The sequence below is a fragment of the Cryptotermes secundus genome, unplaced genomic scaffold (assembly GCF_002891405.2).
Source record: "Cryptotermes secundus unplaced genomic scaffold, Csec_1.0 scaffold581, whole genome shotgun sequence".
Taxonomy (NCBI): Eukaryota; Metazoa; Arthropoda; class Insecta; order Blattodea; family Kalotermitidae; genus Cryptotermes; species Cryptotermes secundus.
In genome coordinates, this window is record NW_019739959.1 from 286,734 (window position 1) to 305,029 (window position 18,296).

At 40.2% G+C, this 18,296-nt stretch overlaps 1 protein-coding gene across 3 annotated transcripts; it reads right to left on the reverse strand.

Annotated features, from left to right (window-relative positions):
• Positions 1-7,824: 7,824 nt before the first annotated feature.
• On the reverse strand, positions 7,825-16,902 carry LOC111872168 (sprT-like domain-containing protein Spartan). 3 transcript variants are annotated; one of them, XM_033754570.1, is made up of 6 exons: positions 16,873-16,902; positions 16,531-16,760; positions 13,588-13,696; positions 11,618-11,737; positions 10,711-10,948; positions 7,825-9,273 (listed from the first exon to the last, which is right to left on the reverse strand). In XM_033754570.1, the coding sequence occupies exons 1-6, from the start codon at positions 16,876-16,878 to the stop codon at positions 8,111-8,113; spliced, it is 1,866 nt and encodes a 621-aa protein (XP_033610461.1). In that variant the 5' UTR covers positions 16,879-16,902; the 3' UTR covers positions 7,825-8,110. The 3 variants fall into 3 exon arrangements, with proteins under 3 accessions (XP_033610461.1, XP_023721534.1, XP_023721533.1); XM_023865766.2 differs by lacking the exon at positions 16,873-16,902 and having other exon boundaries at positions 11,636-11,737; positions 16,531-16,784; XM_023865765.2 differs by lacking the exon at positions 16,873-16,902 and having other exon boundaries at positions 16,531-16,784.
• Between the last annotated feature and the right edge of the window lie 1,394 nt (positions 16,903-18,296).

Below are 18,296 nucleotides of genomic sequence, written 5' to 3' on the forward strand. Positions count from 1 at the left end.
CCCTGCCTGTGAGGGAAGTAGGGTGGGCCATGCGGAGTTGTGGAGAGGAGAGAGAAGACAAATGAAAATAATCATAGCTCTAGACATAGGGGAAGGGGGGGGGTTGTCTTCTGTAGCACTTGGGGAAATTCTTTTATCTTTACGCATACACATTACAGTCATATGATAATTATTCATAGCGCTACAGCGAAAGATGTGGGTATGTGTACTGGAATTACGTGCATTTTCTAACGCAGAAAGAACGATATTCATGAACATGAAAAGCAGTCCACGTGATTTTTGTGCACCACGCTATGAAGCGTATATGGGAATGGAGGTACAGCAGCACGCGTTCTTAATCTCGTTACTGGATGGTCAGCTTCATGCCCCGCCCGCTTTACCACCTGGAGTAGGGCTGGGTGAGCCCCAGGTTATGTCTGGACGCGGTGGCGAGGATAACATTGGTGTCCCCTGTCAGAAATCGAACCCTGATTCTCCGGTCGTCTAGTCGCCAGTAATAGCAATACTGAGTTAAGCCGGCTGATCTCTTTAACGTAGTGACATTTCAGGTGGCAGCCAATCGACCTAAAATTATCCCATTCATTAACAAATAAATTATTTTTCAAAGCGTAGTTGGTTGAGGCACTATGCTATAAGGTGGAAGGTCGCGGGTTCAAGTCCCGATGAAGTCATTGGATTTTTTCAATTGACCTAATCCTTCCAGTCGCACTATGGCTATGGGGCCGACTCAGCCTCTAACAGAAATGGGTACCAGGAATATTCCTGGGGGTAAAGAGCGGCCGGCGCGTAAGGCTGACAACCTTGCCGCCATCTGTGAGCCGATTGTCTAGAGAATGTGGGAACCTCAACATCTCACAACCCTATGGGCCTCCATGGTCTGTTACAGGGATAGCTTTACTTTTCTGTTTCAATAATCTAACCAGAAGATTTGCCTAGTCGCCACCAAACATTATTAGGACGATTACAGGTGCGGGGCATGTAGCACACACAGTACAGCTCAGAAATTCGCACAGAACGACTAGTTGGGAGACCTAGAAGCAGACGGCAGGATAACATTAAAATGACTCTTAAATAAACTGGACAAGATAGTGGGAACTGGATTTATCTGGATGATCTCTTGTGGGCGCTGTTTCGAGCTCCACACAAGGTATCTCATCTCGTGGGTATCTTAGGGACTATAAGCTTCTCAAGGTGGACTCTGTTCCCTGGGCTTACTTAATCAGTAAGCCAAAAGGTTAATGCTACCTTACTTACCATGTAAATATTTTTAATATTACAATTATAAAAGACAAGTCCGTCCAATGTGACTATTTCAGTTTTCTCACTTGATGATTCACTAGCCTTACATGTTTCGATCCATTTGGATCATCTTCAGAGGCACCAAACACTTTTTAGAAACCACTATCACAACAGTTGTCATATCAAATACACATGTAATGTCCAAGTACGCAATGTTCCATCTATCACTCACAGCAGCCTTTCTGGTTATAGAAATATTTAAAGTTGTTTTAAAGTTTTAAAACTTTGTTAAAAATTAAAATACATAAACTTCACGGTTCGTGTCAATAACCCCTGTCGTCTCTCTTCAAGGCGGCCGATGTTGTGCCGCCTATGTAACTGAGTAGGGAGATTCTTAATATTGTCCGTTATGATTTCTTGTCCCGCTGTGCTGTGTGACGGACCAAAATGAAACAAATCAAATTTTTAATATTAATAAATAATAAATTTGTTTCTCCATATTTGACGTTCTGACGCCAGTAAAGATAACAGTCTTCTGATATGTGGCGCCATGCAGTTTGGTAGAAAGATACAGACGTTTCGAAGAACTCTGCTGCCTCCATCTTCAGAGAAGATTAAACAGCGGGGATAAGATTGTACAAATATGGGGAAATCAGGAAAGGGCAGACGCTGCGAGATGGCGACGGTAGCCCCTTATAGGGAGCAGAACCAAATATTTCGGCGGGAGAGAGTCGACAAAAAATATTTTATGAAGGATCATTTCCTCCCCCAAATATTTTTTCTCACTTCTTCAGACTCAGTTCCTTCCTAGTGGTAACGTAGTCAATAATCGGGGTTTCTAACCGAACAGGTGGTGGTGCTCAGTTCGAACTTCGGCCATGCACAGGCTCTCCTAACGGATTGATTTCGTTGTTTTTCCCATGTCCTTCGGGCAAATTCAGAGATAGTACCTCGATCAGGCCACGAACTCCTCCTTCCTAATCATTTTCAGCTCATTAGTCAGTCGCCAATCATCTTATCCTTCTACGCCATTTGTCTGAGATACTTACAGCACGGTAAAATAAACCACACAAAAAAAAAACGGAATTTCGACGAATCCCATGAATGGCTGCCACTATTCTGTCCGGGCAACCAGTTCTGCTCCCCCACACTGCTACAGTAACATACCGCAAGCAAACGCGACACGAAAAGCAGCTTGGAATGGTAAGACAATTTCTCTCGGAGCATCGAAATGTCTTTTGTTTTCCCGAGAGCCTAGTTAGAATACGGAGATTTACATTCCGGACCAAAGTTGTCTTATTAGTACATTCTTTGCGTTGTGCGTCATCTTTCCATCGCAACTTTTTAAGGTAAAGTAGACCAGTCGTGTTTCTTAACTACACTCTGTACCTACCATAATGTTTACTTTACGAGAGTAAAAAAAAAGGTTACGTTGTTAAATTGCCGGCATATAGTGTAGCAATTGCGAAACGAATGAAGCAATTTGCAGAACAGAGTGCTTCCTGTCTCTCCGTCGGCACTGCCATACAACAACTGCAACGTTCTCATGTTCGCCCTTTAAGTGTATTTAGGGCTGACCACAACTGTATTCGTAATCAAATACAAATAAAGGCTGATAACTATGTGCAAATTAGTAGAACGTTACTTACATGGTTAGATGTACAATGATGACCTCACAAACGTTACTACGAAACTGTGAGCAGTCTGAATGAAAATGAATGATGCACCTACTTCGCAGTTCCATCTCCTTTCTATTTTTAATTCGTATTCTGTAGATCACTGTTTTCTTGACACTTTTAAAACACTCCAACACATCTAATCACACACAAATACCGTACTACTCCACAGTGAACCCGCGAATAACACCAATAGAGCAACTCTCGATCGTTTACGAGTTCAGAACTATCGATATTACTGAGGATTCTATGTATCGCACGAAAGCGATTTGGATACGTTTCTATTGGTGCAAAGGTGTAACAGGTCACATCCGCCGATGCAGTTGTCCAATGTGGCGTAATCATTTAACTGTATATTTCCCTGGTCATAACAGAAGTTCTGACACATCTCGTAACACGCGCATTGAAGTATTAACTTCATTCTATTGTTATATATGTGTACGCATAATTAATGGATATTTCGTGTGATTTTATGTTTCATTCTTTTGCTATGACTGTTAAATAAATTTCTTTCTAACAAAATTAATCTTTAATTCGCACCCAACTGAGGTATGTGAGAGGCCATGCCATAGCTTAGGCAGTTAGTCGCCGGCTTCCCACGTGTAACGGCCCAGGTTCGAGCCCAGGCCAGGTCATGGATTTGTGGTGGACAAAGTCGCACTGGGGCAGGTTTTCTCCAAGTACTTCGGTTTCTTTTGGCAATTCTCATTCTATCGACTCACGCTCATCGTCTATCGTCCGGGCCTGGTAGTGGCCGAAGTGGACTCAGTCTCACCCCCCCNAAATTAAAGGTCAAGATGTCCCTGCAACAGGCCGTGAAGGCCCATAGGGTTGTGAGACGTCGAGGCTCCCACATTTTCTAGACAATCGGCTCACAGATGGCGGTAAGGTTGTCAGCCTTACAAGCCGGCCGCCTTTTATGCCCCCAAGAAAATTCCTGGTGCTAATTTCTGTTAGAGGCTGAGTCGATCCCAGGGCCACAGTGCGGCTGGAAGGATTAGGTAAATTAAAAAATCCACCTCATCGGGACTCGAACCCGCGACCTTGACTTGTAGCATAGTGCCTCAACCAACTACGCTACCACGTGCCCCTCAACCCACCCCAAGAAACTAAAAAGGGGGGATGTGAAGCCGGGATAGCGCAGTCGTTACAGCGACTGGCTACGAGCTGGACGGCTGAGCGGTCGGAGTTCGAGTCCCGGTAGGGTCAAGAATTTTCTCTTCACTACTTCTTCCAGACCGGGGCCCACTCATCCTATTATTAAATGGGTAAAGGCAAAAAGGTAAAGTTGTCCCTGTGGTTAACTAATTAAGCACTACGCCATGTAGGTGTATGGGGGGAGTGGATGTAAATCTTGCCATCCTTAAAGGAGAACTGTGAAGACTTCACCATCCTAGCCCATGGGCAGCGAATTTGCAAATTAATTATGTTCTTCTGGGCAATTTTGTCTGCAACTGAAATCATTACAAGCTAACCTGACTGTTCTCTGTTATTGTTATCTTAAGTTTTGAAACCTACGTTCACCACTGACCACTATGATAGAAAACCATAATAAGATTCTTAGTGCACTGGGTGTTTGATCTTACACTATATTTCTAATTCATTTCTTCTGACCCAGGAAATCTGCTGCAATGTACTCATACAATACCCCTGGTTAGGGTGGCCCTATAAATAGATTTATGTCTTTTTAAACAGGGACCTGGGATATCTCAGTCGATACAGTGATGGGCTGCAAGGCCGGGGTTCAATTCCTGGGAGGGGCAAAAGATTTTGCTCTATTCCACAGCCTTCAGACCAGCTCTGGGGCCCACCCAGCCTCCTAGCCTATGGGTACCTGGAGCTCTTTTCCTGGGGATTGACCATTCATCTCCGTCTAATACTGAGGTCAAGAATGATGCAGCTATACTCATCCCTTCACTATCCCATGCGTCTTGTTGTGCTGCTTAATTACACACAGCGACAACTTTACTTTTACCTAACCTTGTTAAAAATCCTGTCTTTCAGTGTTCTCCGTTTCTGTATCTCTGATCTGTCTGGTTGGAGACTGTAACCAGTTTTACAGTGCAAAACTGATCTATGTTCACAGCTGTTTCGTTAAATTCTTAAAACGGACGTGCACATGGGCAGACATCAAATGTTTACGTCAAAGCTATTCTTTCAATGGAACTACCTTCCTGTAGCTCATGGCGTCATGAACGTCCTTCACAACGATACACATAGGAATGGATTTCAGAACCTGCTTTGTAACAGTTTTTTTTTATAATATATGATGTAGGATTGGAAAGTAAAACGTAAATTTGCCCCTCTGCTTATGTAATGAAGCACTACTCCATGAAGATGTATGGACAATGGTGGTATAACTCCACATCATTCTTGACCTTGGCACTAGATCCAGGTGAGTGGTCAGCTTGACGACCTGGCCACTTTACCCACATACTGGACAGTTGGCCCCAGAGCCTGTCTGGATGCTGTGGAGAAATCTCTTGCCCTGCCAGGAATTGAACCCTGACCATCCAGCCCACAGCTACACCTACTGACCTATCCTAGCTCCATTCATCCCTCCATTACATTAGTTTATTGATAACATCTTGGAAGAAGCGTGTTCCATTCGCCTGGAGTTTTTTGTTTTGATCTGACAGCCCACAAGATGTTCTTTCAAGGGCCCAAACAGAAGGTAGTCACTTGGGGCCACAGCAGGACTATAGAGTAGATGCCGGAGAACCTCCCCATGAAACTTCTGTGGGCAATTCACTGTTAACAATAGAAACTTCCCATGTTTGTCATTCCTCTCAGGCTTTTATGCTGAGCTTATGTTTCTAAGTTTCTGCCTAATTCTAAAACGCCATTTCTACCCATGACAAAAAGCAATTAGTATGTGGCTTAATTGCTGTATATAACAGAACACTGGTCTAGGCTGTGAAACATATGGCAACCTTTTCTGACATTCTAAGCTTTCAGCAAACTGATGTTTCTATGATTCAATAAATGTCAGCATTAAAACTGTATCATGCAGTTAGCATAGCAAGTGGAAGTGGGATACAGAAATATGTTTCAAGATCAGTTGTCATGAACTGAGACAGGTTTGCCCGAAGAACCACGGGATGCTATACTCCAACTAATATGAGTACGAGGGTGTATCATTATCATCATTAGAGTTACTACATTTTTAACACACTTCTGGTATGCATACACAGGCAGGAAATTCAGACATACTTACACATGGTATTTCTTCCATACGGCTACCTACAGACTGTACAACATACCCTGGATTTTAGACTAGATGGACTTCATGAATCAGAAATTGTAATTCCCCACGGAGAGGAATTACAGAAAAATTGCTGAAATTGGGAAAGGTTATGACAGTAAACATATGAAAGAAAAAATTGTCTTAAGGTATAACAGATTTTTAGTTTCATCTTTCATGTTTGCTTGTAATAAATGAAGAGACAGCTGGTACTAGGTTATAGCACAACTCATCAGCATAACAAAGATTCCACACGCAACAGACGAACGGTGTGTTTTGTGTGATCTACGCGGAGAGCGCTGTCAGTCAACAACAGAACTGTTTGAAGCAACATTTTCTGTGCCACCCATGCGAAGGCTAAATAATGAGGACCAGCTGCCATAACAATTTCATGTTTTTCAAGATTTGTAGACACAGAGATTTTCATTTCTTTAGAGACCATTCTCAAGAGGTTTTAGCTTTATACTGCATTCTAGTAAAAGGTAACTTTGTCCCTGTGCTTGACTAATGACATGCTATGACATGAAGGTGTATGTGGGAGTGGATGTATAGAACCACATTTTCTTGACCTCAGGACTACCTGGAGATGAGTGGCCAACTTCATGCCCTGGCCGCTTTACCCCTGAGGAAAGAGTCCCCAGTACCCACTGGATAGATTGGGTGGACCACAGAGGTGGTCTGGACAAAGTGGAGAAAAGCAAATTCTTGACCCTACTGGGACTCAAACCCATCAGTTGTCCAACCTGTAGCCAGTAACTATACTGACTATGGTATCCCCGCTCCTACTGTATCCTAGTGATAATATTAAATACATCATTAAACAAAAAGTGTAAATTTCTTAGTTGCATAATTATTAACAAGGTTTCTGTGCTGAAGTAGAAAAGAAATAAATTATTTTAAATGAAAAAGTTAATGTGCATTATTTTTTCTACAGCATGACAATCATAAGGGTAACTAGGTACAGAGAAGAGATAGATGGACTGTTATATTCACACATGATAAACTGACTGTATACATAGGCTCACTTATGCAGTCTTAGTGAAACTGTAAAGTTGAGGTCAAGTCCCAAGGCATGAAAAACCTTGAACAGTATTAAAAATAATTTAATGGCTCAGCTGCACTGATCAGCAGCAAAAGTATGTTTGTTACCAACAATCCTTTTACACATCTATGTAGTAATACTTTTATAAACAAACAAAAGACAAAACAAAACTCCGTGGGTTTAATCCACAAGCAAACTATACCAACTCAGTGACTGCCACTTGTTGATGAAGTCAGTGCCAACTTTAACAGATAGAGGATGTCATGCGGTCAACACAATGAATCCCCTCTGTGGTCTAGTGATCAGAGTTCCTGGCTAAAGATCCATAGGTTCCGTGTTCAATTCCCGGCGCTACCAGATTTTCTGAGTAGTGGTTCTGGAATGGGGTCCACTCAGCCTCGTGAGGATAATTGAGGAGCTATTTCAAGGAAATATCAGCTTCAGTCTAGAAAACCGAAATATTTTTATATGTATTATAAAAATATATTTGTGATATTTCTGAACTCAAGTTTAACATTATTTTATACATTCTTACAGCCATTGCATATTTCAGGTTTTCATGTTTGTGCAGTCTTCTTACAAATGATCCTGGACTGTGGCATAGTACTGTACTTGAGGTAAACAACAAATCTTATAAAAACCACCAACACAACTTCTGTCCCTTTTTGTTACGAGTCCACAATAAAAAGGACAAAATAAATTGTCATTCTTACAAATTATCTGTTAGGAAGGTTCACAGAGCTCTGGAATTTTACATTCAGGATTCAGAGTTTTGGAATGAATTATAAAAATCACATTCTAAGCATATTTAGTGACTATATGCCACAATAAATTCCTGTAAAAACTTTACTGACTTTGAAACTCAAGTCTGTTCTAACTGGTCATCACATCACACAGTACTTATTACTCCTATGTCTCAGTGAGACAATGCTCAAGATGCATATTCATTTCAGTGTCTTTAACTAACATGGCACAGCATGGGCACGGATATGCATTGCATCCAGGTTTCACACTGACAGACCTCTTGTGTCCCCAGTAATCATCATCGTCATCATCATCCACAGACGCACTTCCAAAGACACTTCCCAGACACATATCAAGATGAATATTGAGGTCACATTTCAGCATCTCAGAATTGCATGCTGGACATTTAATCATTTCGGAATCTGTTTCCAACTTCACTGAACAGTTATCAATTACCATGGGCTCATCATCATCGCAACAAGTTCCGAGACAAGAGTCTAAATGAGTATTTATATCAAGTTCTCTAATGTCCGAATTGCATACTGGGCATTTTACGTTGCTATCGTTTGAAGCTGAATGCTTCCCAGGATCTACAGAGAAGTCTGAAACTGACTGATTTTTCATTCTCTTTTTTACATCATACTGAATGGCAGAACCATATCGTTTGCTGGATGTAACTTCGTTAGGTGATGCCCTATTACTCGAAGACTGAACAGAATCTTCTGATATGACATGGTTCTTCATTGAATTTGATGCGATTGTTTCAAACTCTCTACTGTGTGACACTCGTCTGATCTCACTTCCCGCACCTAATGTATGCCCCTTTCCAGAGAAAGGTACAAAATTACTTATCAACTTATTTCCATCATATAAATTTCCATTAACTGTCTTTACATTTGAAGCTCCTTTATTGCGTCCTTTAGCAGTAACAATCAATGTACCTCCACCCCTATTGGCCAACGTTCCAACAAATCTGCCAGGTCTTGCAATGTCTTTATTTTCATGAGATAGGGTACGGGCTTTATCACCAATGCCTGACTTCTTATGGATGCTTCCAGACGAGACGCCGCCATTGCTAGAGTCATTCATTTTCTGTCTGTCATGAGATCCAGCAGCATTTACATTTTTATTGAACAAATTTCTGAAGCCTGTAACATTATCTGTGATACTTCTGCATACTGAAGCCTGAGATTTATCTGATAACTTAGAAAATGTTTTCTCTGTTCCACCTACACCATCTGTACTGCTATTTCCAAGCATATTTCCTTTTCCATGGAATGGAAAGAAGTTGCGAATGTCACTTTTGCCTCCAGATGATGCTGAAACACCTGAAAAAGTGCAAAATCACACAGATTACACATATAAGGAAATACTGGAATCAATTAAGTCAAATATGGTTCAAGTACGAACCCCAAGGAAAATCATAAGTGGAAAAATTTATGGAAAGGGACATGAACTGCATATAATGCACTTCTCAGCAATCAGCTGATCAATGTTAAAAACCAATACTGACAAGAACAGATTTTTGAAATGTTGCTTTCAACTCACACAGACCAATTGATACTGCGGAGCACCTGTTCCCATAAAAGTTTCAAATCTTACTGCAGGTAAATGTTACTGCGTTACCGTTTAATCTAACAGCATTTCAGACTGTCATGGGGTTTAGTGTGTATTTCTGATACTCAGAGATGAGGATGCTCTTTCCTTAACTCGGTAGAATATTTCAGGAATCTGTCACACAAAACATGTTTGGTCAGCTTATATATAAACTGCTTTATGTACATAAAACTTCAACTCATCTGAATGTATCTTGAAGCCTTAGATTGCATCTTCCTTTGAGAATTTTATCTCCTTCAGTTAGCACCTTTCATTGAACACTGTACTCAGACTCATTCAGTTCAATGAACACTGGTGTGAAAAATTAAGAAAATGTTATGCGTAATGAATGCCCCGTACTCATAACTACAACTCATTATAACAGAAAGCAGTCTTCTGGGATTTGGCACCGTGTATATGTGGTGTTAACCGACGTTTCGGAGGAACGTATCGCCCCCATCTTCAGGGCAGAAGAAAAAGTATAAGAAATCTGCAAGCGACAACNTTTATTGTTATTCAGTCATCAGTAGTCATTGCTAGGTAGCGGCTGCTAACAACGCAAATCAAACTGACTAGACTCAAAGTCAAAGTCACTTTACATCTAGCGATTTACCGCCAATCATTTCGTCTTGGCGTCACGCCCCTTGAGGTCCATGGCCAGAGATTTTTCCAACTGAACACTGGCAGTAAGTCTTTATGTAACGTCCTCTCTGATGAGAAGATGGGTGTGTCTCTTATGAGACTGACTCTCATTGCTGCCTAGCAATGACCACATCTTTTCGTTTCACTATTCTGGCTTTCACGCATCATGTCACGATATGATATGGCTTATGACTGACTCCATGTGGATGTGTATATTAGTGTGTTTGTTATGGAGGACTATGAATCACTGGTAATAGTTCAGAAAGCAAGAAATACCTACACTTCAGCTGATACTGCAGTCTCAACCTTTTCCAGAAAAAAATGTTACATGACAAGCATATCCAGCAGAATCATAATTTCCCAAATGTATAACTGCAAATGAATGGAAGGGTTATCTGTGGAAACCACAGCTAGAGATAGGAACTGTCATTTTTGTTTGCTGAATAGTCAATGGACATTTCACTGATTTGGATAAATACACTAAGAGTCATGCAGTTTCTAACTAATAAACTTCTGGCTGAAGTTACTTTTCTTGCTGATTTGCTTTGCTTTCTTCTCAGAAAAACCTGGAGGCTCGTGAACCTTGACATAACGCCCCCCGCATGTTGCTTGATGCTCCTCCCACCAGAAATCATTGGGGCCCGGTGCACGGTTCATGGCACGTTTCACCATGCCAAAGTAAGGCGGTCTCCTTTGGCATGGCCCATCACAACGCCACCAGTGCTGCTGGTAAAGTTTTACTTCATCATGAAAGCTGTGGAAAATCTGAAACAAGAGGCCAGGACACAATCTGGTACACTTGTAATGAGCACATACCGTTGGCAAGGTACACTTCACGGTTCCACAGAACTCGAAGGGAGACAGAGCCCCTGTGGGTGCCCCATGAAGAAAATGGATTTTACACTCTTGCCTAGGTCAGAAAGATCAATCAAGACCATAATTCCAGGAACTAAATGAGCAAAGCACAATATAATGTTAAATCTTCTTTTCATATTTCCTGACTACAGGTTTCTCTCCTACTCAGAGGACAGAATGTGTGATCTGAGACCTATTTACTGTCTTGTGACCAATTTCCCCCCTTCATTGTCTCAATTCATATCCAATATCTCACACACAAGGGCCGCACCATAGCTAAAGCAGTTAAGTCGCTGGTCTTCCCACCGCGGCGGCCCGGGTTCGAGCCCGGGCCTGGTCACGTGGGTTTTGTGGTGGACAAAGTGGCGCTGGGGCAGGTTTTCTCTGAGTATTTCGGTTTCCCCTGCCAATCTTCATTCCACCAAAAATTTTCCATCATCATATTCACCCAGGGCAGGTACAATAGGCCATTCACTGGCTGACATTCCAAGTGGACCCAACTGGACTCCTCCCCTGATCTCACACACAGTCTGAATGGGGTTTCAACTGTAAAAACAATGCATGAAGATAAGAACTTACAGTTATATTGGTACCTGCCTCCTTGTTGATTCTATGCATGTGCTTAGAAAATTCTGGTCCATGGCCTTCACGGTCACGATTATTGTGAGTCACGAACAGGTATGCATGTATCATCTCATGCTGGAAAAGGAAACACTATAAGCAACACAGCCTCAAGAAAACAGTGTTGCCAACATCTCAACACTACAGTCAGATGTTATGAACATTTTTCAAAGTGGAACCACTTGAGTTACAAAACTTATGGACTGAACTAAGCACCAAGACATAATACAGAAGTTGTCCCTGAGCTTAACTAATTAGGCACCGGCCATGATGACGTATGGGGAAGTGGAGGTATTGCTCCACCATTCTTGACCTCAGTAGTAAATGAAGGTGTGTGGTCAGCTTCACACCCCTGCCACCTTACCCTCATGAAAGTAGGCCCTGATGCCCATTGTAGAGGAGCCAGGGTTGGCTTTAGAGCTGGCCTGTTACGTTACGCTGAAGAAAAAATTCTCTTGGCCTTGCCAGGAATCTAACCACAGCTGTCCAGCCAGTAGCATATTTGCTATCAAATCATCAAAAATGAAACAGATTAGGACAACATTTGTATGGGCCTTAATTTAATATGCAACTTATTTTCTTTGGACACATTTGTGACTATATTGTGACATGTGGCCCCTACCTCCCCGGCGGTAACGTAGCGCTTGCGTAATAGGCGAGTCATCACCCCACCACTCTCCCCGCGGTGACGTCACCAAGTGGTAACAGCGTCCTATGCTATACGCACGTTACACTGGCAACAGCGTCCTAGGCTATACGCCACGTCACACTAGCAACAGCGCACGGCTATATAAGGAACTGCACAGCAACTAGGAGTTAGTTCTACTGTAGCAGTTGGCGAGTTCAGTTGTACTGTGACAGCCGCCGAGTTATAACGTGGCCATCGCCGAAGATAGTTCCGAGCAAGCCTACAAAAGTGTGTTATCAACAGTTCTCCAGTCAACCGACTACCGTTGGAGTATAGCAGCCGTCGCGGAAAGAAGAACCGGACGTGTGTGTGATTGTGTAATTGGGAGCGTGTGATACAGTGATACAAAGCTCCCCTACTGTAAACGTGTATACTACGGAAGACAGAGTGAACTGATTTGCGCATAGGGTTATAAGTCGTGAAACCCCGCAACAGTGTTAACAGATTAATGCGATTAGGGTTATAAAGTGTGAAACCCCGCAACTGTTAGCCGTTATTTGTAGATTGTTAAATAAACCAATTAACCATCTCTACGGCGTCTTCTGTAACGAAACACGTTACAATATATTCAAAACTCAAATTAGATAGCACATTGGATCATGTTCTCTTTTACTTCGTACAGTATCAAGGCTGACTCCAGCCTGACATGACTGCTGTATTTATCATCAATAAACAACATCCTTGTATGAGAGATTCTGCAACTAAAATCTTTAAAAGGTGATTAAACTGTACGTAATGTACTTTTCCTTATGTTTATGAGGAATAACTGACAGCCAGATGGAAGTAATTTATAATTAAGAGTGTGGGGATTGTTTAGAGGCCTCTGGAAGACTAAGAACGTTATGCAGCACTATAGTTCGGGAGTGGTTAGTTGTCAATGAAGAGATGCTGAACCAGGGATTTGTTTCTTAGAGATTAACTCAGACTCAGATGCAATGATGCTACTGTTTTTACTGTCGCACTTTTCATCTCTAATTCTGAGGAGGAAACATATCACCACTCACACACACACACTTTCTCTGTGAAACTTATAGTCAGGTATGGAAGCTGTCTAGAAACATTCAAATTCATGGTGATAAAATCTCTACATGATGTAAAGTTCTGAGACAGCATACTCTATCAGCAAACCATTAAGTACATTCTGAAATGTTTTATTTGCCTGAACCTGTACTATAGGATACGTCATGAGATTTATTCAAAGTTTTCATTCATAGTACAAAGTGATATACACATCACTTACGAGCAACGTTTGGACCAGGTCTTTCCTGGGACGCAGCTTCAGTAGAGGAATGCTGAGTCGAACCGAGCAAAGACCACCCCGTCCCTCATAGTGACATAACCCTGCACATCTGTAAATAAACTAAATATAATAAAGATACACATATACATAGGCACATTGTCTTTCAGGCACCATCAATGAAACTGCCATTTTTATTGCTTATTTCTTCAGATAAGCTGCATACACACCTCAAATCTCTGCATAATGTTAATCAAGAAAGACATACATTCATTCATTCATTTATTCACATTCCATAAAATCCTTACATGGTTTCAACAACCAACAGATATAGAAATCGTCAAATAGTATGAACTCATCTTGCTTATAAATCAAGCAGTTGTCAAATAGTTTGCAATATAAAAAAATTTAAGAGTTTACACAATATCACAGTAATCAATATACAATATAAAATAATGGTGATAAGTAATATGGATAATAATATTGACAACTAATCAGATATAAAGTATTATTACAGATAAAATGAAGTTACTTGGTCAATTTCACATTATTCTTTCCATAAAATCCTTACCCGGTTACACAACCAACAGATATATAAATCGTCCAGTAGTATAAACTCATCTTGCTTATAAATCAAGCAGTTGTCAATATGTTTGTAATATAAATCAAATTAAAAAGTTAAATATATAAATTACCCTTTGCATAATGTTGCCATTGTCATCTATTAAAATATTCCTCTAATGTATAAAAGGAGTTCACAAATAAAAACTCTTTTAAACTGGCTTTTAACTTATTTGCATTATTTGATATTATTTTGATTGTATTTGGAAGTCCATTATAAATCCTTGCAGCCATGTGATAAACCCCATTCCTATATTTCGCCAAATTGACCTGGTATATATGTATATTCATATGTTGTCTAGTATCTTTTTCATAGCAATCCTTATTTATATTAAACATTTCTTTATTATTTATTACAAACATAATTAATGAGTATATGTACTGTGATCTTAGGGGCAGTATGTTCATATCCCTAAAATGTTCTCTACATGACTCTCTAAGATCACAGCCTTTGATCAATCTTATGGCTCTCTTTTGCAATTTGAAAACNTTTGGAAGTCCATTATAAATCCTTGCAGCCATGTGATAAACCCCATTCCTATATTTCGCCAAATTGACCTGGTATATATGTATATTCATATGTTGTCTAGTATCTTTTTCATAGCAATCCTTATTTATATTAAATATTTCTTTATTATTTATTACAAACATAATTAATGAGTATATGTACTGTGATCTTAGGGGCAGTATGTTCATATCCCTAAAATGTTCTCTACATGACTCTCTAAGATCACAGCCTTTGATCAATCTTATGGCTCTCTGTTGCAATTTGGAAACCCTTTCGGCATGCGATGAGTTTCCCCAGAATATCAGGCCATACGTCATAACCGAATGGAAATATGAGTAGTAGATACTTTTTAATATTTTCATAGATACTACTGGTTTTATATTTCTGATCATGTAACAAGCTGTAATCAATTTCTTTGTTACCTCATCGATATGTCTGTCCCAGGTCATATCGTTTTCAATGGTCAGTCCAAGAAATTTAGTATGATTTATGTTTCAAAATCTTGGTGAGCAAATTGGCTTAAGTAGTAACGCTAATGATTTCTATATGAAGGGTACATGGTTTGAATGTCAGCACTATTTATTCTGTTTTGAGTTTTATTCCTTTCAGTTTGCCTTGGTTTGTAGATGAGAACTGAGGGGCAGTGCCCTTATGTAGGCCATAATCATTCCTTCCTACTCATATGTACTGATCTCATTCAACACTTGAGTACCCTCACAGGAACCAAAGTTAATAAATAAGTCAAGAAAAGAATTAACGAAGAAGTAAAGGTGAATTATAAGCATTAGCATATCAGTTATTAATTTTCAAAGATCCGAGAGGAAACAAGCTCAGTAATTTCCAAGGCAAAGATTTCTTCTCTCCGATCATTTCACGTCAGATCTCAGCCACACTTAGCCTTCGATCCAATGCAAACTGGACATTCTCTCCCTATGGGTAAGGTGGCCTAAACAGACCACTCAGATCCACTAAGTACCAAGATTAAGTATGTGTGTTGAAATGCACCTCTTCTTCCCCCATACATCTTCACTGCATGATGCTAAGTTAAGCATGCAAAAAGTTTGACTTTGGTACAATGGTTTCAGTATGTGAGTAGAAAAAATCACATACAGACCTGGCTGGGGATCAAACTCAGAATCCTCTAGTGTCTTACCCTGAGATTACCTGATTGTCTCACTGACTACTTGGGTCACAGCAATTATGAATGATATCAGACAAAGAAATATCTGTGTGATATGTACACAGCAGATTTGCTTCTAATAAATTCCTGGTACAGATATAGCCAATCTAATTGGAAGAATATTATTAAGCAATCTGGCTCTTTAAAATATGGGGTGGCACACATTTTGAAAAGGACAAGTCTTATTACACAGTGAAAGAACACAAGTCAACCCATCATCACCAAGGCAAACTATAACCTATACTGTCCACTACTTCTACAAAGAAAATCATATTCATAAATTCATGGTGTGGATAAATAAACACAGATCACTGCAGCAACTAACAAATTTACAAACACAGGATCCTATAAATCCAAAGAAACAAATCCCACAGATAGTGGGGATGATGACAATCAAGGCTTCCTCCTTTATGAATACTGCTGTACTCCACTCCAGCCATCTCTGTTGTGTGTGAACCAGTTGGAAGTGCTCATCAATACCCACATTCAAGTGAACAGAGTGACTATGCAACCAGAGAATATAAATAGGGGGAAGATTAAAGATATGGAATAGGTCAAACTATGGGACTCCGTCCTTTGACATCGATATACTTAGAGAATTTAAGTGAGGATAATATCTTTACAGAAACATCCTTACGAAGTCATTCTTGGGCTCCACCTCACTTCCACTGTCCTCAACTTTCCCCAGAAGAATCGGTTATCAAACTGCGTAAACAGAGCATGTATATCTGGTGTTGGATCCACATACTCCCATGATGGGTCTACAATGGAAGTTTTTTTAGGAGATTTCTTCTTATTACTGTTTTCCTTGTATTTGATGTCTGGAATTTTGTTTGTATGTGAACTTATTACAGACTCAGGTTTCAGCTGAAACATAATTCAAATAATTACAATATATGCTATGCAGAGAAAACAGAACATGCAAAATATTTCACATCTGGTCACAGAAGAATGTGATGTGAATTTGATTCTACAGTACTCTCATAACACTGCAACATCGTTACTACCGTTACTACTATGGCAGAACGGTGCCCGTTACGCCAGATGAAAGTCAGGTATTCTTTCATGAACTGTTCCTTACGGTCATATATGCAATAACGGGGGCTATTAAAAATGTAAAAGCATACTACTTTCTTTGAATTGGAGCAAAAAAAAAAAAAAAGAAATATACATACTTCTATTTCGTTTTAATAAATAAACTGTTCATGTAGCTGCAGCGCCAATGCAAAATCTTCGTCGAAGTGCATANNTCTCACACTCCGCACTGACTCCCAAGGGAAACGCTTGCCCTGCCAACCTGCAATCTGTCCCATTCCCGGGATACAACATACTAAAATAACTAAAATATATATTCGTCATATATAATGATAAATTTTAAATATTAGAACTGTTCTGGATTTGTCATCCTTATGTCGTATCTCAATACGCGAGTCACATCTATCTTCTTCTATCGGAGTATTACTCCGATAGATTATCTCAATATGCGAGTCACATCTATCTTCTTCTATCGGAGTAATACATAAGGATGACAAATCCTGAACAGTTTTAATATTTTTAATATTTAAAATTTATCAATATATATGACGAATATATATTTTAGTTATTTTAGTATAAAGACAACAGGGCATGCAATGAAGTAGTTCGATATACATCGAAAAGCACCTGAAGATGGCACTTTAGTGCTGAAACATGTAGTCCAAGAGAGAAAAGTAAGGTGAATAAATGTATGCACTGTAAGACGGTCAGAATAAATCATGGACATAAATCAGAGCAACAGGACGATAAAATATAACATTACTATCCACTATACTAGCTTATGTGTATACAAACAACAAACTCCGTGGCCTGTAGTAGGCAAGCGAACTATACCGAGCGAGCGACCGCCGCTTGTCGGCGAAGTTAGTGCCAACTCTAACGGATAGAGGGTGTAGCGTGGTCAGCGCAACGGATTCCCACGGCCGTTAATCTCGGTTTTCTAGACTGGAGCCGCTATTTCCTTGAAATAGCTACTCAATTATCCTCATGAGGCTGAGTGGGCTCCGTCCCAGATCCACTATTTCTCAAAAAATCTTGTAGCGCTGAGGAACCGAACCTGGGACCTCTGGATTTGTAGCCAGGAACTCTGACCACTAGACCACAGAGGTGGTCAGCCTATGTGTATAGGCCTCCAGAATCCTCAGTTCCTAGAACAACAATGAATACTTTTGCCATCCTTTTCTCGACCAATTGACCAAAGTGAAAATCAGTCAACATTTTCTTCAATTAATTTTGGTGGCTTAAATTACTGATCATAAATAATAAACAGTAAATATCTAGCATGGACCAGGTTTGTACTGTACTGACTATTCCTGGGGTAAATATTTTAATGTAATATTTGGCAAAGTTTTGTACATAAAATCGATG